Source organism: Oncorhynchus mykiss, chromosome 12, assembly GCF_013265735.2.
Source record: "Oncorhynchus mykiss isolate Arlee chromosome 12, USDA_OmykA_1.1, whole genome shotgun sequence".
Taxonomy (NCBI): Eukaryota; Metazoa; Chordata; class Actinopteri; order Salmoniformes; family Salmonidae; genus Oncorhynchus; species Oncorhynchus mykiss.
The window spans coordinates 99863082-99887401 of record NC_048576.1 but is presented as its reverse complement, the minus strand read 5'-3'; the positions used below and the strand labels follow the sequence as shown (position 1 = coordinate 99887401).

The 24320-nt window shown below is 45.0% G+C and overlaps 2 protein-coding genes across 3 annotated transcripts in view; one reads left to right on the top strand and one right to left on the bottom strand.

The window, feature by feature from the left end:
* Positions 1 to 24320, top strand: part of LOC110539068 (NLR family CARD domain-containing protein 3) — a 1005455-nt gene that overhangs the window by 947483 nt on the left and 33652 nt on the right. The gene's annotated exons all lie outside the window — the stretch shown is intronic.
* On the bottom strand, positions 1946 to 23249 carry LOC118937842 (NACHT, LRR and PYD domains-containing protein 12-like). Of its 2 annotated transcripts, XM_036939580.1 has the most exons (9): positions 23128 to 23249; positions 16282 to 16508; positions 14330 to 16124; positions 13821 to 13997; positions 6466 to 6639; positions 6199 to 6372; positions 4586 to 4759; positions 3339 to 3385; positions 1946 to 2841 (listed from the first exon to the last, which is right to left on the bottom strand). In XM_036939580.1, coding segments are annotated over exons 2-9 (3099 nt in total). In that variant the 5' UTR covers positions 16283 to 16508; positions 23128 to 23249; the 3' UTR covers positions 1946 to 2284. The 2 variants fall into 2 exon arrangements, with proteins under 2 accessions (XP_036795475.1, XP_036795476.1); XM_036939581.1 differs by lacking the exon at positions 6199 to 6372.

Here is a 24320-nt window from a genome sequence, read left to right as displayed (position 1 = left end):
GACTTCAACTGTAGGTTTAGGCTAATACATGATACTCAAATTTTCCTTACAACGGTGCTGTACAAATGACCTGGACTAACCTGTACTCCCGCACATTGACTTGGTACCAGTACCCCCTGTGTACAGCCTCGTTATTGTTATTCTATTGTGTTACTTTTCATCATTTTTTCCCCGTTTCGTTCCGTTTGCTTCTGTTAAAAAAAATGTTTAAACAGAATCGGCGGGATGAATACACCCCTGATCACGCGTAAACACAGTTCACTTTCACAGCAGCCATGTTGTATTCCTTCTCGCATCTATGTGCTCCCCTCCTCTCACCTTTTCACTTTGCTTGTGGCCTTCAATGTACAACACATCAGATGTATGTGACCAGGCAAAAAAAAAACCTTTCCAAGCCAAACCACATCATAACCACTACACACAGCCTACATCGTTGTCACCGTATTAGCTAAAGTAACATCAGTCAACATAGCTAATAGAACTAACGAGTTAGTAAAGCTGCTACAATCATGAAGTAATGTTACATTTGACAGTCAGTAAGCGGTTACGGCAGAGGCCCCGATTTCAAAAAATGTGTCAAACCAAAGCTTACCTTGGAAGAGTTCCAGTGTTGTGTTGGATAGTCATAGACAGCTAGCTAACATATCTTCCCTCTGTTTTAGCAGGGTGTTTGAGTAGGCTAAACAACTGTATCTAGCTGCATTTTCTAGCTAAGCAAGTTGGATAGTCATAGCCAGCTAGCTAACATATCTTCCCTCTGTTTTAGCAGGGTGTTTGAGTAGGCGAAACAACTGTATCTAGCTGCATTTTCTAGCTAAGCAAGTTGGATAGTCATAGCCAGCTAGCTAACATATCATCCCTCTGTTTTAGCAGGGTGTTTGAGTAGGCGAAACAACTGTATCTAGCTGCATTTTCTAGCTAAGCAAGTTGGATAGTCATAGCCAGCTAGCTAACATATCATCCCTCTGTTTTAGCAGGGTGTTTGAATAGGCTAAACAACTGTATCTAGCTGCATTTTCTAGCTAAGCAAGTTGGATAGTCATAGCCAGCTAGCTAACATATCATCCCTCTGTTTTAGCAGGGTGTTTGAATAGGCTAAACAACTGTATCTAGCTGCATTTTCTAGCTAAGCAAGTGAAACTGAAAGTGAATCTCTAGCTTCTCCTTCTCCTAGGAGAAGCCTAGTGGTTAGAGCGGTGGACTAGTAACCGGAAGGTTGCAAGTTCAAACCCCCGAGCTGACAAGGTACAAATCTGTCGTTCTGCCCCTGAACAGGCAGTTAACCCACTGTTCCTAGGCCATCATTGAAAATAATAAGTATAATAATATAATAATAATATTATAAACAAGAATTTGTCCTTAACTGACTTGCCTGGTTAAATAAATACAAAAACATTTGGGAAGAAATTAAATTTGTTCAAAACTGTTCAACTATTATCTTTCTCTTTGAGTCAACTACTCACCACATGTTATGCACTGCAGTGCTAGCTGGCTGTAGCTTATGCTTTCAGTACTAGATCAATTCTCTGATCCTTTGATTGGGTGGACAACATGTTCATGCTACAAGAGCTCTGATAGGTTGTAGGACGTCCTCTGGAAGTTGTCATAATTACTGTGTAAGTCTACGGAAGGGGGTGAGAACCATGAGCCTCCCAGGTTTTGTATTGAAGTCAATATACCCAGAGGACGGAAGGTCTTCCGGCTATACCATGGTGCTACCCGTTGAGGCTACTGTAGACCTTCATTGCAAAACAGGGTGTTTTAATATTTTTTGGGGGGTGAAGTTAATATATTTTATATAATTTTTATTTAAAAAGGATAACTTTAAATATTTTCACAGAGGAGGATGGTCCTCCCCTTCCTCCTCTGAGGAGCCTCCACTGATTTAAATGTCATACTCTTATAAAAAATAAAACATTGAGAACTGCACTTCTTTCATCTGGTTGATTAACCTTTATTAGTCAAATCTGTGACCTGTACATTTCATTCAGTGGAATTGTGTTTATACAGAAGCAAGATCGTTTTGTCAGCAATTTTACAGACAGGAATATTTACAAACATGAAAAAGCAATAACAGCACGATCAATGATGTCTAAATGAGACGTTTTAACAACAGTGGTGATACATTCTATTCATTGTTATTTTACAATGTCTATCAATTTCAGTGGGGTATAATCATGAATATTTAGATATAATAATCATCTGTTAACTCATGACTAGAGAGTTAATATCAATATTTGGTCCAGTGTGTCTTACTGAACATAACCATGATTAGAGTCAAACATCAAGTGTTTGGCACAGGGACCACCTGACACAGGGACATTGAAGAGGAGTCATCCCAAAGCTGAAACCCTGGATAGAGGGGCTCAGTGAATGTGGTGTGGAATGTGTACAGGTGTGTCAGTGTGTCAGAGGAGACTCTGTAGAAGGACAGAGTGCCGGCTGGCCAGTCCAGATACACCCCTAGTCTGTGGGAGCTGGAGGAGGGGACGTCTATGTCAGTGTAATTATCATTGTGCCAGGCAGTGTAACGGTTGTTAAAGCAGCTCAGACTCCAGGACTTGTCATTCTGTCCAATCACACAGTCCTCATCCCCCCCTTCTCTCCTGCTGATTCCTTTATATGTCACTCCTACATCAGCCCCTATCCCACTCCTCTCTGCCTCCCAGTAACAGAGCCCAGTCAGACCCTCTCTACACAGCACCTGTTCACAGTCCACAAATCTCTCTGGGTGATCAGGATACGGCTGAGCCTCTTCGCTACGTGTCACCTTTCTGTTGTCCTCGGACAGAGAGAGCTTTATGTTTACTGTGTTTGGGTCCAGTGTGAGATCACAGGCATCTGATGGGGAAGACCAGGGATATTACAAATCATCTTCATATCACATCAGAATGTTAATGGTTCTAGGTATTTAAGGACCACATCAGAATGTTAATGGTTCTAGGTATTAAAGGACCACATCAGAATGTTAATGGTTCTAGGTAATAAAGGACCACATCAGAATGTTAATGGTTCTAGGTAATAAAGGACCACATCAGAATGTTAATGGTTCTAGGTAATAAAGGACCACATCAGAATGTTAATGGTTCTAGGTATTAAAGGACCAAACAAAGAGTATTTAAGACTTGCTGAGTGATGATACGTTATACTGTATGGTCATATAAAACACAGACACACAGCAACAAAAAACCACAGAGTGAAGTCGTATTAGGGTAACCACACATGCATACATTACTTATCAATCAAGCTGTGAAAAATTATTTCATTATTTTCTAACCCCTTACTTGAAATAAGACTGAGCAATAACAAGCTAATTCTTCACAGCAGTCAACACTCACATTTTCTAGGCCAAGGTTTGATTGTGTGCACTCCACCAGGTTCCACACTGTGGGGAGCAGGAGAACAGGCAGTAAATCTATCTGCCTTACACACAGACGGTCAGCATATCACACTGTTCATGTGGTGGTAAGTAAAGTATGTCTGGCTCACAGTGCATGACAATTATCATACCTAACCTGATAACTATTAATCATTATAACTAACCTGCTAACTATCAATCATCATAACCAACCTAAACTCAGAAAAATGTCTTACAGTATTGTGGTGAAGCTGTGATTATAGCTGGCAAGGAATGATTTCCTCAAATCATGAAGTAATGGCTCTATGCCTCTGCCTCCTTGCCACCTCCTCCTGGGTCTCTGAGAAACTGTTATAAGGCAGAGAGTTCTGGCAGGTGATTGAGGGGAGCTGGTGCTTTAATGAGCGTTGGGTTTCGTAACCTACAAGTCTGTGCTGGGTAGCGCTGCCGGGGATGAAGGCAGGAAGTGAGGGGGAATTTGGGGGACCAGATCAAATAGTTGGGTTTCAAGGGGTGCTCATCCTCTCCCCTACACCTTGGGAATAGAGCAGGCTGCTTGCTGTAGCATGTTCTTTTTGTATCCGACTTAAATAATTAGCCTGAACTAGAGCAAAGCTTTTGCAGACTGTGGATCTTAAAGTGGGCTGGGTCCTATATGACTGTATCACTATGGTGTGTACTGGGCTAATGTTCCCTGTCAGCAGTGAATTCACATGTTTGTGGAGTATCACTTTTGTGCAAGGTGTCACCTTCTAGTGCGTAATGATGCTCATAGCCTATCATTATACCACAGAGCCTATCATTATACCACAGAGCTTATCATTATACCACAGAGCTTATCATTATACCACAGAGCCTATCATTATACCACAGAGCTTATCATTATACCACAGAGCCTATCATTATACCACAGAGCTTGTTTATCCACAGAGCCTATCATTATACCATAGAGCTTGTTTATCCACATAGCCTATCATTATACCACAGGGCTTGTTTATCCACATAGCCTATCATTATACCACAGGGTTTGTTTATCCACATAGCCTATCATTATACCACAGGGCTTGTTTATCCACATAGCCATGCTACTCTGATCTACCAGTACCTGTCCCTCCACTCAGGTGGTCTACTCTGATCTACCAGTACCTGTCCCTCCACTCAGGTGGTCTGAAGCTCTATTACAGTATGTCAATCATCAACACATATTGACGCAAACCCTCTACATACTTGAGTTTCTCCAGTCTGCAGTGTGGATCCTCAAGTCCAGCAGAGAGCAGTCTGACTCCTGAGTCTCCTGAGCGATTGTTATTCAGGTCCAGCTCTTTCAGGTGTGAGGGGTTTGACCTCAGAGCTGAGACCAGAGATGCACAGCCTTCCTCTTCAACTCCACAGAGCGACAAGCTGCAGAGAGTTAAACATGATTTCAAAATCACACTGCTATTCTTTGAACATAAAAAGATGCAGCTAAAAACAATAAAAGTCTCTTAGGAAAGCAGTCAGGCCCCTTGAAGTTTACCAAAAGTCTCTTAGGAAAGTTGTCAGGCCCCTTGAAGTTTACCAGAAGTCTCTTAGGAAAGTAGTCAGGCCCCTTGAAGTTTACCAAAAGTCTCTTAGGAAAGTAGTCAGGCCCCTTGAAGTTTACCAGAAGTCTCTTAGGAAAGTAGTCAGGCCCCTTGAAGTTTACCAAAAGTCTCTTAGGAAAGCAGTCAGGCCTCTTGAAGTTTACCAGAAGTCTCTTATGAAAGTAGTCAGGCCCCTTGAAGTTTACCAAAAGTCTCTTAGGAAAGTAGTCAGGCTCCTTGAACTTTACCAAAAGTCTCGTAGGAAAGTAGTCAGGCCCTTTGAAGTTTGCCAAAAGGCACCTAAAGGACTCAGACCATGAGAAATAAGATGAAAGCAAGATTGAACTCTTTGGCCTGAATGCCAAGCACGTTTGGAGGAAACCTGGCACCATTTCTAAGGTGAAGCATGGTGGTGGCAGCATCATGCTGTGGGGCTCTTTTTCAGCGGCAGGGACTGGGAGACCAGTCAGGTTTGAGGGAACGATTAACAGAGGAAAATACAGAGAGATCCTTGATGAAAACCTGCTCCAGAGCGCTCAGGACCTCAGACTGGGGCGGTGGTTCATCTTCCAACAGAACAGCGACCATAAGCACACAGCCAAGACAATGCAGGAGTGGCTTTGGGACAAGTCTCAATGTCCTTGAGTGGCCCAGCCAGAGCCCGGACTTGAACCCGATCAAACATCTCTGGAGACCTTAAAATAGCTGTGCAGCAGTGCTCCCCATCCAACCTGAGAAGAATGGGAGAAACTCCCCAAATACAGGTGTGCCAAGCTTGTAGCGTCATACCCAAGAAGACTCGAGGCTGTAATCGCTGCCAAAGGTGCTTCAACAAAGTACTGCGTAAAGGGTCAGAATACTTATGTAAATGTGAAATTCTCAGATCTTTTTTTTTTATACATTTGCAAAAAAAAATCTAAAAACATGTTTTTGCTTTGTCATTATGGGGTATTGTGATGTCATTATGGGGTATTGTGATGTCATTATGGGGTATTGTGTGTATATTGATGAGGGGAAAAAACTATTTAATCCATTGGAGATTAACGTAACAAAATGTGGAAAAAATTAAGGGGTCTGAATCCTTTCCAAATATACTGTAGATACAGTAAAGTCTACATCTGTATGTGTATGTATGTATATATATATATATATATACACACACACTGTCAGTCAAAGGTCAGATGGTCAGATTTACATTGAATTGTGTATTTTCGTCCTTAAACACACGTGGATCTGGTGAACATCTACCACCTGTTGACCAACTACAGGAACGCTGACCTCAGAGTCTCCAGTTTACAGTGGGGATTCCCCAGTCCAGCAGAGAGCAGCTTCACTCCTGAATCCTTCAGGTCATTGTTACTCAGATCCAGCTCTCTCAGATGTGAGGAGTTTCGGCTGAGAACTGAGGCCAACACTTCACAAGATGCTTCTGTGAGTTTACAGCCAGCGAGTCTATGAACACAGAGTAAGCATTTAAATATAAAACCATTCTATGTGGATCTAATTAAAGGTTATCACTTGTTGATCAACTAGAGGAATACTGACCTCAGAGTCCCCAGTTTACAGTGGGGATTCCCCAGTCCAGCAGAGAGCAGCTTCACTCCTGAATCCTTCAGGTCATTGTTACTCAGATCCATCTCTCTCAGATGTGAGGTGTTTGAACTGAGAGCAGAGACCAACACTTCACAGGACGTGTCTGTGAGGTTACAGTCAGTGACTCTGTCAACACAGAGTAAACACCATTACAGACAGGCTGTATTATAACGGTACGTTTAGCTTTCATTTCTTACACATTTACCAGTGCACCAAATGTAAATATTTGAACTTTTTCATTAGCTAATGTTAACAAAACAAATAAAAATATCACAGAATTGTACGTGTAAAATCTATTTTATTCATGGAGTACCTTTGCTACAACTATGAAAACACAAAAGCATGTGCAGATGACTTTTTATAACGACAAAAAAAAAAATAATAGCCAAGGACAAAGGCATGCGGTGGATGGAGAAAATATCAGCAGCCTAAACTAATCATTAGTGTTCAATGTCACGTACTAAACTAATCATTAGTGTTCAACGTCACGTACTAAACTAATCATTAGTGTTCAATGTCACGTACTAAACTAATCATTAGTGTTCAATGTCACGTACTAAACTAATCATTAGTGTTCAATGTCATGTACTAAACTAATCATTAGTGTTCAACGTCACGTACTAAACTAATCATTAGTGTTCAACGTCACGTACTAAACTAATCAGTAGTGTTCAATGTCACGTACTAAACTAATCATTAGTGTTCAATGTCACGTACTAAACTAATCAGTAGTGTTCAATGTCACGTACTAAACTAATCATTAGTGTTCAATGTCACATACTAAACTAATCATTAGTGTTCAATGTCACGTACTAAACTAATCAGTAGTGTTCAATGTCACGTACTAAACTAATCAGTAGTGTTCAATGTCACGTACTAAACTAATCAGTAGTGTTCAATGTCACATACTAAACTAATCAGTAGTGTTCAATGTCACGTACTAAACTAATCATTAGTGTTCAATGTCACGTACTAAACTAATCATTAGTGTTCAATGTCACGTACTAAACTAATCATTAGTGTTCAATGTCACGTACTAAACTAATCATTAGTGTTCAATGTCACGTACTAAACTAATCAGTAGTGTTCAATGTCACGTACTAAACTAATCAGTAGTGTTCAATGTCATGTACTAAACTAATCATTAGTGTTCAATGTCACGTACTAAACTAATCATTAGTGTTCAATGTCACGTACTAAACTAATCAGTAGTGTTCAATGTCACGTACTAAACTAATCATTAGTGTTCAATGTCATGTACTAAACTAATCATTAGTGTTCAATGTCACGTACTAAACTAATCATTAGTGTTCAATGTCACGTACTAAACTAATCATTAGTGTTCAATGTCGCGTACTAAACGAATCATTAGTGTTCAATGTCATGTACTAAACTAATCATTAGTGTTCAATGTCACGTACTAAACTAATCATTAGTGTTCAATGTCACGTACTAAACTAATCAGTAGTGTTCAATGTCACGTACTAAACTAATCATTAGTGTTCAATGTCACGTACTAAACGAATCATTAGTGTTCAATGTCACGTACTAAACTAATCATTAGTGTTCAATGTCACGTACTAAACTAATCAGTAGTGTTCAATGTCACGTACTAAACTAATCATTAGTGTTCAATGTCACGTACTAAACTAATCAGTAGTGTTCAATGTCACGTACTAAACTAATCATTAGTGTTCAATGTCACGTACTAAACTAATCAGTAGTGTTCAATGTCACGTACTAAACTAATCAGTAGTGTTCAATGTCACGTACTAAACTAATCAGTAGTGTTCAATGTCACGTACTAAACTAATCGGTAGTGTTCAATGTCACGTGCGCAAGTACAGTGAAATTCCTTTCCTGCAAGTCCTAAACCCAACAATCAATCAATAAACACACAAGAAATACAAATAGAAGAGAAGAAATGAAAAGAACACTAGAAAAGAAGAAGCGATGTACAGAGTCAGTTCCATATTTATGAGCAGGGAGACTGGAATGATAGATGTAGATATACGCTACAGATGAAAAGTTTGGGGTCACTTAGAAATGTTCTTGTTTTTGAAAGAAAAGCACATTTCCTGTCCATTAAAATAATATTGAATTGATCAGAAATACAGTGTAGACATTGTTAGCGTTGTAAATGACTATTGTAGCTGGAAACGGCAGATTTGTTATGGAATATCGGCCTAAACCAAGATGATCATTTTAAAAGGCTAATTGATCACTAGGAAACCCTATATAATTCTATATATATATATACATATATAAATAAACTGGGTGCTTCCAGTCCTGAATGCTGATTGGCTGATCGCCGTGATATATCAGACCGTATACCACGGGTATGACAAAACATGTATTTTTACTGCTCTAATTACATTGGTATCCAGATTATAATAGCAACGTGATGCGTAATGCCTAAGAACAGCCCTTAGCCGTGGTATATTGGCCGTATACCACACCGCCTCGTGCCTTATTGCTTAAGTATATAGGGGTACGGTGGCTAGTCGACAGGATGTATGATAAACACCATAGCAGCAGTGTAAATGAAGATCGGATGTGAGTGTGAGTGTGTGTAGAGTGACTAGAAATGTGTTACATGTTATGTTTGTGTGTGTTGGAGTGTCAGTGTGTGTGAGTGTGTCCTGAGAGTGTACAAAGAGACAATGTTAAAATACAAATGAATACAAGCGTCAACTCAGATAGTCTGTGTATCCATTTGTTAGCTATTTAGTAGTGTTTTAGCTTGGGGATAGAAGCTGTTAAGGAGCCTGTTGGTGTCAGACTTGATGCACCGGTAAGGCTTGCCATGCGGAAACAGAGAGAACAGTCCATGGCTTGGGTGGCTGGAGTCTTTCCAGGCCTTCCTTTCACACCGCCTGATAGAGGTCCTGGATGGCAGGGAGCTCGGCCCCAGTGATGTACTGGGCTGACCGTACCACCCTCTGTAGCGCCATGTGATCGAGGGCTGTGCTGTTGCCAGAACAGGCAGTGATGCAGCCAGTCAAGATGCTCTCAATGGTGCAGCTGTTTAACGTTTTGAGGATTGGAATTAGGTGAAAAGCTTCAAGTTACTCAGTGTACATATCACTGACAATCTGAACTGGTCCACCCACATAGACGATGTGGTGAAGAACACACAACAGTGCCTCTTCAACCTCACTTGACTAAAATACAGTACATTTATATTAAATGGGTAAAACCGTATGTAAACATAAGTAAAGCGACGAGTGTTCCATATCTATGTACATATAGCAGCACCCTCCAAGGTGCCTGGATGAGTAACTGGGTGGTACCCGGCTAGTGACAGTGACTAAGTTCTGGTCAGGGTACTGGGTGGATGCCAGCTAGTGATGGCTATTTAATAGTCTGATGGCCTTCAGATAGAGAGACTGAAAAACAGCTTCTGTGCTGGCTTTGATTAACCTGTACTGACTTCGCCTTCTGGATGATATCGGAGTGAACAGGCCGTGGCTGAGGTCCTTGATGATCTTATTTGCCTTCCTGTGACACCGGGTGCTGTAGATGTCCTGGAGGGCAAGCAGTTGGCTCCTGGTGATGCTTTGGGCAGACCGCATTACCCTCTGGAGAGCCCTGCAGTTATTGCAGTTGCTGTACCAGGCGGTGATACAGCCCGACAGGATGCGCTCAATGGTGCATCTGTAAAAGTTTGTGAGGGTCTTAGGGGCCAAGTCAAATTTCTGCAGCCTCCTGAAGAAAGGGGCACTGAAGGGGCACTGTTGCGCGTTCTTCACCACACCGTCGATGTGGATGGGGGCGTGCTCCCTCTGCTCTCTCCTGAAGTCCACGATCAGCTCCTTAATTTCTTGACGTTGAGGGAGAGGTTATTTTCCTGTCACCACTCTGCCAAGGCCCTCACATCCTCCCTGTAGAATGTCTCATCATTGTTGGTAATCAGGCCTACCACTGTTGTGTCGTCTGCAAACTTGATTGAGTTGAAGGCGTGCGTGGCCATGCTGTCAAGGGTGAACAAGGAGTACAGGAGGGGGCTGAACATGCACCCTTGTGGGGCCCCTGTGTTGAGCATCAGCATAGTGGAAGTTTTGTTGCCAACCTTCACCACTTGGGTTCGGCCCGTCAGGAAGTCCAGGACCCAGTTGCACAGGGCGGGGTTCAGACCCAGGGCCCGAGATTAATGAGGCTGGGCTATAGTCAATGAACAGATTTCTTACATAGGTATTCTTCTTGTCCAGATGGGAAAGGGTAGTCTGCAGCGCAATGGCGATTGCATCGTCTGTGGATCTATTGGGGCGGTAAGCAAATTGAAGTGGGTCTAGGGTGTCAGGTAAGGTAGAGGTGATATGATCCTTAACTAGACTCTCAAAGCACTTCATGGTGAGAGAAGTGAGTGCTATGGGGCGATAGTCATTTAGTTCAGTTACCTTCACTTTCTTGGGTACAGGAACAAGGGTGGACATATTGAAGCAAGTGGGGACAGTAGACAGGGATAGGGAGAGGTTGAATATGTCGGTAAACAGTCGAGCCAGTTGGTCTGTGCATGCTCTGAAGACGCGACTAGGGATGCCGTCTGGCCCGTCACCCTTGCGAGGGTTAATACGCTTAAAATGTCTTACTCACATTGGCCAAAGAGAACGAGAGCTCACAGTCCTTGGGAGCGGCCCGTGTTGGCAGTACTGTGTTATCCTCAAAGCGGGCAAAGAAGGTGTGTAGTTTGTCTGGGAGCAAGACGTTGGTGTCCGTGACATGGCTGGTTTTCCCTTTATAATCAGTGATTGTCTGGAGATCCTGCCACATGCGTCTTGAGTGTGAGCCGTTGAATTGTGACAACACTTTCTCTCTGTACTGATGTTTTGCCTGTTTGATTGCCTTATGGAGGGCCTAATTGGGCTGTTTTGCATTCAATCATATTCCCAGTCACCTTGCAGTGGTTAAACGCAGTGGTTCGTGCTTTCAGTTTTGCGCGAATGCTGCCATCTGTCCATGGTTTTTGGTTTAGATAGGTTTTAATCGTCACAGTGGGAACAACATCACCTATACACTTCCTGATTAACTCAGTCCCCGTGTCAGTGTATACGCCAATGTTATTCTCAGAGCCAACCCAGAACATGTCCCAGTCCACGTGATCAAAACAACGTGATCAAAACATTCTTGAAGCATGGATTCCGATTGCGCAAACCAGCGTCGAATAGACCTTAGTACGGGTACTTCCTGTTTGAGTTTCTGCCTATAGGAAATGGAGTCGTGATCTGATTTGCCGAAGGGAGGGTGGGGGAGGGCCTTGTAGCCTTCCCGGAAGGGAGAGTAACAATGGTTGAAATATTTAGAAGTGCGAGTACTGCAGGCGATGTGTTGATAAAATTTATTCTGTGTTTTCCTCAGATTTGCTTTATTAAAGTCCCCAGCTACAATAAATGCTGTCTCAGGATATGTGGTTTCCAGTTAGCACAAAGTCCAGCGTAGTTCCTTGATAGCCTTTGTGGTATCAGCTTGAGGGGGAATATACACGGCTGTGACGATAACCAAAGAAAATTATCTCAATGAGGTAATGGGGTCGGAATTTGATTGTGAGGTATTCTAGGTCGGGTGAACAAAAGGACTTGAGTTCCTGTACGTTATCACAATCAAACAATGAGTAGTTAATTATGAAACATACACCTCTGTCTTTCTTCTTCTTCCCGGAGAGTTCTTTATTTCTATCTGCACGATATAATGAGAACCCAGCAGGCTGTATGGACGGGGACAGTATATCTGGAGAGAGCCATGATTCTGTGAAACAGAGTATGTTACAGTCCCTGATGCATCTCTGGAAGGAGATTCTCGCCCTGAGCTCGTCTTCTTTATTGTCCAGGGACTGAACATTAGCGATTAATATACTCGGAAGCCGTGGATGTAGTGCACACCTCCTGAGTCGAACTAAAAGTCTCTCCGAAAACTTCTTACTCAGTGTACATATCACTGACAATCTGAACTGGTCCACCCACATAGACGATGTGGTGAAGAGGCACGGCGTCTTGGAGCAGCCTCTGGGATAAGTGCAATAGCCTTGGAGGGTACGAACAAAGGATACATTTCAAGAAAGTTGTATTCCTGGTATAAATGTTGGTTGGTGAGTAACCACCTCTATGATATCCAAAAGTTATTTCTGTCTGTATGTGATAATGCAAAATAACGTTCTGGGCTAATAATACACAACAACAAAGTTGCTTAGGAGCCAGGAACAAGGCGGCCATCTTTGAGTCCAGGGAGTACAGGAGCGGGGCTAAGCCCTGTGGGGCCCCGTGTTGAGGGTCAGCGTGGTTGAGGTGATGTGACCTACCATCACTACCTGGGTTGACCAGTCAGGAAGTCCAGGATCCAGTTGCAGAGGTAGGTGTGCGGTCCCAGGGTTCTTAGCTTGGTGACAGCTTGTGGCTTGGAGTATAGATGCCAAGCGTGCTTATGAATCGTGAAAATCAACACAAAACCAATAGTGGCATAATGAATATGTGTCAATATGACAGCGGTCAAAAAGAGTATATTATTGTCAGTTATTGGACACATTATTTGTGGCCTCGCTCGTGCTTACAGAATTGTGAGCGTATTTAAGCAACAGTTGGATCTCATTTAGATGTTTTCCCTTGTCCTTGTCACCACAAATCTTTGTCACTTTCACTTGATTGCAACACTTCAAACAAGTTCCTTCCAGCAGGGAACTCTGAACACGGGAATCTCAGAATTCCGACTTCGGTGCGTTCAAGACAACTGGTAACTCCGGGGACAAAAAAAACTTGCTCCGACGGGGAAAAATCTATTTGAACGGTCTTTCAACTCAGAATTCCATGTCGGAAACTCCGGCATCTTTCTAGAGCTCTGACTTTCCGACCTGAAGATCACCAACGTCATGATTTGACCTTGTTTTTTTGAGTTCCCAGTTGTCTTGAAAGCACCGACACATGGGTAATTACAGAGCCTTTCTGCAGCACTCCACAACTAGGCCCAGTCTCCAACGTCCCTTCACTGATTTGGATTTAAAGCTGATAACAGGAGCAGTCAAGGCCGGGGTAAAACATTTATCCATGGACACAATTAATTAGAGCTACACAACTTCAGGGTAGATGTAAAAAAATTAATTAAAAAAGGATGAAATACTATGAGCAGAGATCTGGCACCTGCAATGGCACCAAACCATAAACTAAACAGGTATCCCAGCAACCTCTGCTGATTAAACTCAGAGCCACAGCAACTGCTATCAAAATAGAGGTCCCTAAGTTAAGGTCCATTATTATATTAGAAACACATGGATTTTACTGAACAGGTATCACTTACTGATCAAGTAAAGGAACACTGACCTCAGAGTCTCCAGTTTACATTGTGGATTTCCCAGTCCAGCAGAGAGCAGTTTCACTCCTGAATCCGTCAGGCCATAACATTCATTCAGATCCAGCTCTACCAGATGCGAGGAGTTTGAGCTGAGAACTGAAGCCAACACTTCACATAACGTGTCTGAGAAGTGACAGTCAGTGAGTCTGTCAACACAGGGTAAATACCATGACAGATAAGTTATTATAATGTTACGCTTAGCTTTCCCTGCTAACCCTGTTAGCCCTGCACAACTAATATGTAGGCCTTGTATACATGACTCAATTATACTGTTTCTGATCAGTTGGTGTTATAAGTTGTTGAAGAGTTTTCAGCTGATAGAAAGTTTAGTCAGCTAATTAAAATAATGTTGTTCCTACATACGGTGAAGTTTAAACTGAGAAATTGTCCCAATAGTACTTACAAATCCAGTCAGCAAATGAAAATACTGTTATAACTACAATTTATTCTGGTATGCGATATTGACATGAATACTTACAGAGCTTTCCTGCAGCGCCTCAAGGCTGGGAGCAGTCTCCTACGACCCTCCTCTGACGTCTTGTATACCTTCAGGTCAAACACATCCAGAACCACCTCTGATATCTGCAGCATGTAGGCCAGCGCTGAACAGTGAGCAAGTGTGAGGATTTTGGATGTGTTCTCTGATCTCCAGTATGCTTGGATTTCCTCCTGTACTGACTGGTCTTTCATCTCTATCAGACAGTGGAAGAGATTGATCCACCTCTCAGGGGACATGTTCCTCTGCATCACCTTAAGGGATTGGATCGTTTTCTCGACGCTCTCTGGACTGCTTTCTGTCTGTGTCACCAGACCTCGCAGGAGTTTCTGATTGGACTCCAGTGACATGCCATGAAGGAAGCGGACAAAAAGGTCCAGGTGTCCATTCTTACTCTCCAAGGCTTGATCCACGGTACTCTTCAGCAGCTCATGCAAGGTTAGCTCTTCAGACGCAGCTCTAGACTTTCTCTTGAGGAAGGGCTTCAGTGCATCCATTTTCTTGTTTGTGTAACAATGGTATATGTAGACAGCTGAGAGAAACTCCTGAATGCTCAGATGAACAAAGCAGTACACCATTCTCTGAAATAACACAGACTCCTCTTTAAAGATTTGTGTGCACAATCCTGAGTACACTGAGGCTTCTTTGACATCAATGCCACACTCTTTCAGGTCTTCTTCATAGAACATGAGATTACCCTTCTCCAGATGTTCAAACGCCAGCTTCCCCAGCTTCAGAATAATCTCCTTATCTGACTCCACAAGCTCCTCTTGATCCATCTCATCTATTCCATGATACTTCTGGTTCTTCAGTCTGGTCTGAATGAGCAGGAAGTGTATGGACATCTCAGTCAGAGTCGTGGGCATCTCTTTCCTCTTGTCTGTACTCAACATGTGTTCAAGGACTATTGCAGAAATCCAACAGAACACTGGCATGTGGCACATGATGTGGAGGCTCCTTGACGTCTTTATGTGTGAGATGATTCTGCTGGCCAGGTCCTCATCACTGAATCTCTTCCTGAAGTACTCGTCCTTCCGTGGGTCATTGAACCCTCGTACCTCTGTCACCTGGTCAACATACTCAGGGGGGATCTGATTGGTTGCTGCTGGTCGGGAGATTATCCAAAGGAGAGCAGAGGGAAGCAGATTCCCCTTGATGAGGTTTGTCAACAGAACATCAACAGACGATGTCTGTGTGACATCAGACACATTTTTGTTGTGCTGGAAATCCAATGGAAATCTGCTTTGATCCAAACCATCCAAGATTAACATAACTTTACAGGCAGTGAGTTTCTTTGCATTGCCTATGACTAGTTCTGTGTGGAAATAATTTAGAAGTCCAAGAAGAGTGTACTGCTGATCTTTAATCAAGTTCAGCTCCCAGAAAGAAAGAACAAACATGATATCCACATCTTGGTTTGCCTTCCCTTCAGCCCAGTCTAGGATGAACTTCTGCACAGAGACAGTTTTTCCGATGCCAGCGATGCCCTTCGTCAGCACGGTTCTGATGCTTCTCTCTTGGCCAGGTAAGGGTTTAAAGATGTCATTGCAGTGGATTGCTGTGTCACGTGAGGTTGGTGTCCTGGATGCTGTCTCTAGCTGCCACACCTCATGTTCATTGTTAAACCCTTCACGCTTTCCCTCTGTAATGTAAAGCTCTGTGTAAATCCTGTTGAGGGGACTTTGAATCCCTGCTTTTTCAATGCCTATCACACATTCATACCTCCTTTTCAGACTGTCTTTGTGGTTTACTATAGCTCTCTGTAGGCTGTCGTCCACTTCAAAGGAAAAGTAAAAAATTATGTGTATCAGAAACATTCGTTGACAGGATAAGAAGTGGGCCTTCCATAACTACAGTAATTTATATTATCTCATACTATTGTAATTAACTACTGTAAATTATATTGAGGTCTTGGCCTGTGCAAGTTGTCTTACTATTTTTAGAGCCTCTTGCATCATTGGGTTCACTCAGGTGCCGTAGTACAGGAAGTGTTCTGGATTTCTTTCTACTCTGAGGACAGTCATAGTTTCCTGAAGGAGCAGGTCTCTCCCAGTATCTGGTGATGCACTGTCTGCAGAACGTGTGTCCACGGGTGATAGAGACAGGATCCCTCTGCACCTGGTGACACACTGGACACCTGGACTGATCCTCTGGCAGAGAGCTGAAAGAACATTATTAAAACATAAAGACATTGTGATCCTTCACGGCTATTTCTCAAATATTGTAGATATTAATACTGATCCTCTAACAGAGTAGACCATCCACTACAGAGATAAAGGAGAGAGATATGTGTAGATGTTAATACTGATCCTCTAACAGAGTAGACCATCCACTACAGAGATAAAGGAGAGAGATACGTATAGATGTTAATACTGATCCTCTGGCAGAGTAGACCATCCACCAATGTTCCCTCTAATGTTTTGGGACACTAAGCAAATTCCTGGTCTTCGGAGCGGAAACTTGAACAAGAAAATTCTGTGCAACTTCCGGTGCACATTTACAGTGAACACGGATGCTGTACCCTTACAGTTGTAGACAGTGGCCAGTAGGCTATTGTGGCTATTTGAGCATAATGTAGGCCTCTTAGAAGGGCCTACCAACCACACCAATGCAACAAATCCCATAACATTTTTACATAGAAATAGTTTTAGCCTATATGTGGTGTTCAATGCAAGCCTACATTGCATGAGACTAGTTTTTCCATTATGCAGGGATTGCCATTAATCCTTAAGAGTCTATTGACGTCAATATAAGTAAAAAAAATCCCCATCAAAATCTGTCAGTTTAAGATAGAGATATCCTCTTAATTCACCACATTTGCCTGTTGGCCTTCTGCTTCTGCGGTGGAAGGTGGCCGAGCTACAGCGATGGTTGTCCAACCTGGGTAAAAAGAAAGAAAACTGCCCCCAGGGGGGCCCCAGGACCGAGGTTGGGAAACCCTGCTATAGCCTACCACCATCGCCTGTTCGCTCTTCTTTCAAACTACCTGTGAGTTATATTTTAACCCCATTTTCTCCCATTGATAGTTACGACTCCTCAATGGGATCGTAGAGGCCGAAGGTTAAACGTTGAGACCCGCCTGGCCGCCTACTTCTTAACACTGTTACCTTAAACCAAAAGTCAGCCACACTAATGTGTCAGAGCAAACAACGTTCGACTGAAGTCAGCTTGCATGCACCTGGCCTGCCACAACGAGTCGCTAGAGCATGGTGAGCCAAAGATGAGACAAGAAAAGCCCCCGGCCAAACCCTCCCCTACCCTGAATGGCACTGGGACAACTGTACGCTGCCCTATGGGCCCCGGCCAAACCCTCCCCTACCCTGAATGGCACTGGGACAACTGTACGCTGCCCTATGGGCCCCGGCCAAACCCTCCCCTACCCTGAATGGCACTGGGACAACTGTACTCTGCCCTATGGGCCCCGGCCAAACCCTCCCCTACCCTGAATGACCCTGGGACAACTGTATGCTGCCCTATGGCCCCCGGCCAAACCCTCCCCTACCCTGAATGGCACTGGGACAACTGTACGCTGCCCTATGGCCCCCGGCCAAACCCTCCCTACCCTGAATGGCAATGGGACAACTGTACTCTGCCCAATGGGCCCGGCCAAACCCTCCCCTACCCTGAATGGCACTGGGATAACTGTACTCTGCCCTATGGCCCCCGGCCAAACCCTCCCCTACCCTGAATGGCACTGGGACAACTGTACGCTGTCCTATGGGCCCCGGCCAAACCCTCCCCTACCCTGAATGGCACTGGGACAACTGTACGCTGCGCTATGGGCCCCGGCCAAACCCTACCCTACCCTGAATGGCACCGGGACAACTGTACTCTGCCCTATGGGCCCCGGCCAAACCCTCCCCTACCCTGAATGACCCTGGGACAACTGTACGCTGCCCTATGGGCCCCGGCCAAACCCTCCCCTACCCTGAATGGCACTGGGACAACTGTACGCTGCCCTATGGGCCCCGGCCAAACCCTCCCCTACCCTGAATGACCCTGGGACAACTGTACGCTGCCCTATGGGCCCCGGCCAAACCCTCCCCTACCCTGAATGGCACTGGGACAACTGTACGCTGCCCTATGGCCCCCGGCCAAACCCTCCCCTACCCTGAATGGCACTGGGACAACTGTACGCTGCCCTATGGGCCCCGGCCAAACCCTCCCCTACCCTGAATGACCCTGGGACAACTGTACGCTGCCCTATGGGCCCCGGCCAAACCCTCCCCTACCCTGAATGGCACTGGGACAACTGTACGCTGCCCTATGGCCCCCGGCCAAACCCTCCCCTACCCTGAATGGCACTGGGACAACTGTACGCTGCCCTATGGCCCCCGGCCAAACCCTCCCCTACCCTGAATGGCACTGGGACAACTGTACGCTGTCCTATGGGCCCCGGCCAAACCCTCCCCTACCCTAATGGCACTGGGACAACTGTACGCTGCGCTATGGGCCCCGGCCAAACCCTCCCCTACCCTGAATGACCCTGGGACAACTGTACGCTGCCCTATGGGCCCCGGCCAAACCCTCCCCTACCCTGAATGGCACTGGGACAACTGTACGCTGCCCTATGGCCCCCGGCCAAACCCTCCCCTACCCTGAATGGCACTGGGACAACTGTACGCTGCCCTATGGGCCCCGGCCAAACCCTCCCCTACCCTGAATGGCACTGGGACAACTGTACTCTGCCCTATGGCCCCCGGCCAAACCCTCCCCTACCCTGAATGGCACTGGGACAACTGTACGCTGTCCTATGGGCCCCGGCCAAACCCTCCCCTACCCTAATGGCACTGGGACAACTGTACGCTGCCCTATGGGCCCCGGCCAAACCCTCCCCTACCCTGAATGACCCTGGGACAACTGTACGCTGCCCTATGGGCCCCGGCCAAACCCTCCCCTACCCTGAATGGCACTGGGACAACTGTACGCTGCCCCATGGCCCCCGGCCAAACCCTCCCCTACCCTGAATGGCACTGGGACAACTGTACGCTGCCCTATGGGCCCCGGCCAAACCCTCCCCTACCCTGAATGGCACTGGGACAACTGTACTCTGCCCTATGGCCCCCGGCCAAACCCTCCCCTACCCTGAATGGCACTGGGACAACTGTACGCTGTCATATGGGCCCCGGCCAAACCCTCCCCTACCCTAATGGCACTGGGACAACTGTACGCTGCGCTATGGGCCCTGGCCAAACCCTCCCCTACCCTGAATGGCACTGGGACAACTTTACTCTGCCCTATGGGCCCCGGCCAAACCCTCCCCTACCCTGAATGACCCTGGGACAACTGTACGCTGCCCTATGGGCCCCGGCCAAACCCTCCCCTACCCTGAATGGCACTGGGACAACTGTACGCTGCCCTATGGGCCCCGGCCAAACCCTCCCCTACCCTGAATGACCCTGGGACAACTGTACGCTGCCCTATGGGCGCCGGCCAAACCCTCCCCTACCCTGAATGGCACTGGGACAACTGTACGCTGCCCTATGGCCCCCGGCCAAACCCTCCCCTACCCTGAATGGCACTGGGACAACTGTACGCTTCCCTATGGGCCCCGGCCAAACCCTCCCCTACCCTGAATGGCCCTGGGACAACTGTACGCTGCCCTATGGGCCCCGGCCAAACCCTCCCCTACCCTGAATGGCCCTGGGACAACTGTACGCTGCCCTATGGGCCCCGGCCAAACCCTCCCCTACCCTGAATGGCACTGGGACAACTGTAATTTGCCCTATGGGCACCGGCCAAACCCTCCCCTACCCTGAATGGCACTGGGACAACTGTACGCTGCCCTATGGGCCCCGGCCAAACCCTCCCCTACCCTGAATGGCACTGGGACAACTGTACGCTGCCCTATGGGCCCCGGCCAAACCCTCCCCTACCCTGAATGACCCTGGGACAACTGTACGCTGCCCTATGGGCCCCGGCCAAACCCTCCCCTACCCTGAATGGCACTGGGACAACTGTACGCTGTCCTATGGGCCCCGGCCAATCCCTCCCCTACCCTGAATGGCACTGGGACAACTGTACGCTGTCCTATGGGCCCCTGGCCAAACCCTCCCCTACCCTGAATGGCACTGGGACAACTGTACGCTGCCCTATGGGCCCCGGCCAAACCCTCCCCTACCCTGAATGGCACTGGGACAACTGTAAGCTGCCCTATGGGCACCGGCCAAACCCTCCCCTACCCTGAATGGCACTGGGACAACTGTACGCTGCCCTATGGGCCCCGGCCAAACCCTCCCCTACCCTGAATGGCACTGGGACAACTGTACTCTGCCCTATGGGCCCCGGCCAAACCCTCCCCTACCCTGAATGGCCCTGGGACAACTGTACGCTGCCCTATGGGCCCCGGCCAAACCCTCCCCTACCCTGAATGGCACTGGGACAACTGTACGCTGCCCTATGGGCCCCGGTCATGGCGCATAGGCATTGGGATGCATTTCCTTACTAAAAGAAAAATCAACCCAAAACCACTCATTCCTATAATTTACAGTATTAAATAACACTAATATGTGAGAACAAATGTTTTTGTTAACAAATATTTCATTTTGGTGTTATAATAAGGTTGGTAGCAACATGTGAAAATCGTCGTTTTTTCAACATGTGAAAATGAATGATCAAGGAAAGCTGTATGTGAATATTTTAAGTTATAAAATGTCCTAAGTCACTTACATTTGATTCAATATGGGGAAAGTACAATATTTCCCAGACTGCATTAGTTTAATCCTCAAGTTGATCCTGAAGCCATACAAATGAAATGGTTGGTGGAAATAGAATTGGCTATTCTAAGCGCTAAGGTTAAAAGAGTATTTGAACATTTTTGTAGGCAGATTTTGTAGGCAGAGTGCATCAGAGTAGGATTCTATAGGATTGACAGGCACAACTCAGGCCCATACTCTGAGCCTTTGTACTCATGCATAAAAAAAACGAATTTTGTAAAGTTTGTGTGGGAGAAGTGGATTTTTTTTGTCATTGATCAATAATGACAAACCTCCTGGCATTGACAACTTAGACGGAAAGCTACTGAGGATGGTAGCTGACTCTATGACCACTACTATCTGTCAGATCTTTAACCTGAGCCTAGAGGAAAGTGGTTTTCCTCAGGCCTTGAGGGGAGCCACAGTCATAACGCTACCCAAGACTGTTAAATCGGCCATTACTGGTTCTAACAGCAGACCTGTCAGCCTGCTGCCAACTCTAAGTAAACTGTTGTTTTACCAAATACAATGCTTTCTCTGTAAACAAGTTAACAACAAACTTTCAGCATGCTTATGTTATGGGATGCATTTTTCCCATCCTTTTTGATGGTATGCCACCCCGGTAGGCTTACATTATGATCAAATAGCCACAGTAGCCTACTTGGCCACTGTTAAAACTGTAACTTAAAGCTACTTGGCCACTGTTAAAACTGTAACTTAAAGCTACTTGGCCACTGTTCAAACTGTAACTTAAAGCTACTTGGCCACTGTTAAAACTGTAACTTAAAGCTACTTGGCCACTGTTAAAACTGTAACTTAAAGCTACTTGGCCACTGTTAAAACTGTAACTTAAACCTACTTGGCCACGGTTAAAACTGCAACTTAAAGCTACTTGGCCACTGTTAAAATTGTAACTTAAATCCACTGGCCACTGTTAAAATTGTAACTTAAATCCACTTGGCCACTGTCAAAACTAACTTAAAGCTACAGTACATGGTCACTGTTAAAACTGTAACTTAGAGCTGGTACAGCCTCAGTGTTCACAATAAACATGTCCCGGAAGTTGCACCGAATTTTCACAACATTCAAGTGTGCGCTCAGCAGACCTAAAATTTGCTCAATGCTGAATACAATTAGAGGGAACTTTTCTCATTAGTTGAATGGGAGTCAATTCCTAAATTCTGAATTGAGCCCAACCCGGATTGCTACAGAAATGTATCTAAACCAAAGGAGTTTGACTTCTTAGCAATGAAGTTGCAACTGCGAGCTGCTGTAAACCTACTGTGATTGGATACAAAGGTTGAGTCTCTAGATCACCCTTGCTGCTCTGGAGAAATAAGGAAATGGTTGTCATAGTGATTTAAACGGGGACTGGTTATCTCCAAACTCTGAGGACATGTCGTTTGTTACATTTCAGCCAATTGATAAAAGCAGGTTAAAGGCTGAACCCAGAAGACAACTCTAAATGGACACTTATTTATATTATCCTAAGATAATTTAACGAATTCTATTGTGTTTCCTTGTTCAACAGGTAGCCAATGCTATTAATGTTGTAGCAAATAGCAGGGCAGGGAAGTGAACCCGGGTCGCTTGCGAGAAAGGCAAACACCCTACACATCGCAATAGGGTTAACGCAGATGGTGGGAAGTGGAACATGGCTCACTATACTGCCCCCTTTCGAACTGGAAGGCACTACTTAGCCCCCTCACGGCCACCATCCCCCTTCTGACATCCATGTAGCGAACGGCGGGGCAGGGAAGTATATCCGGGTCGCTGGCATGAAAAGCAAACACCCTACACATCATGCCATTGGCACCAATAGGGTTAACCCACTTGGTGGGAATTGTAACGTGGCTCATATACCAAGGATTGTTATACTACAGTGGAACTAATATGATACAACTACATCTTTCATACGAAATGTGAAATGTAGAACTATAATATATGTTTTTGAATTTGATTTGCCTAATCCCAGTTAGCGTCTGTCCCAGGAGAAATAGACTGTTAGGAGTGTTTGACTTCCATTCACTATACTATAATTACACCACACATTTAATGTCTCTACACACTTCACAATAATCTCACCTCTTAGCCTGAATTCACCACCAGAACATGTTAAATCATTGAGATATTTCCCGTTCTGCTTAGAGAGCAACTTCCTGATGTCTGTATCTATGTTCTAGGTACAGTTGATCTTTGGACTCTGGGTGTGTGTTGTGTATCCTACCTTTGGCTAATCTCTCGTGGACAAATTACAACACGGAAACATAACTTACCAAATTACTGAAGATTTTAGTTCCGCGTTAACCGAGATTAACCTTTGACCTACTCAGCTACCTCTTATTGTCTTGACTGATCTGTTCAGGATTCAGGATACAGACTGTGTAGCGCTCCACCACTACAGTTGGAGAACAGCTATGACTCATTGTTGAGGGGCAGAGAGAACAAGTCACTCAGCCACTCCACATAACACCTGGATGGACAATACCACGTTTCTTATAATTCTATTTAGTGGGGTTATATTGTAGGGTTTCCAGGCTATTATCATGGCTATTGTATTGGGCAACATGATGTTCTAAGTGCTGTATTCTCACCTTGGTCTTCTGGGATGGTTCAATGACAAGACCATCATGGAAAGAGTTGTTCAGCTGTAGAGACACAACACAGTAATTCAGTATGTCTGGTCCTCCATCATGTTGTTCAGCTGTAGAGACACAACACAGTAATTCAGTATGTCTGGTCCTCCATCATGTTGTTCAGCTGTAGAGACACAACACAGTAATTCAGTATGTCTGGTCCTCCATCATGTTGTTCAGCTGTAGAGACACAACAACACAGTAATTCAGTATGTCTGGTCCTCCATCATGTTGTTCAGCTGTAGAGACAACAACACAGTAATTCAGTATGTCTGGTCCTCCATCATGTTGTTCAGCTGTAGAGACACAACACAGTAATTCAGTATGTCTGGTCCTCCATCATGTTGTTCAGCTGTAGAGACAACAACACAGTAATTCAGTATGTCTGGTCCTCCATCATGTTGTTCAGCTGTAGAGACACAACAACACAGTAATTCAGTATGTCTGGTCCTCCATCATGTTGTTCAGCTGTAGAGACACAACACAGTAATTCAGTATGTCTGGTTCTCCATCATGTTGTTCAGCTGTAGAGACAACACAGTAATTCAGTATGTCTGGTCCTCCATCATGTTGTTCAGCTGTAGAGACACAACAACACAGTAATTCAGTATGTCTGGTCCTCCATCATGTTGTTCAGCTGTA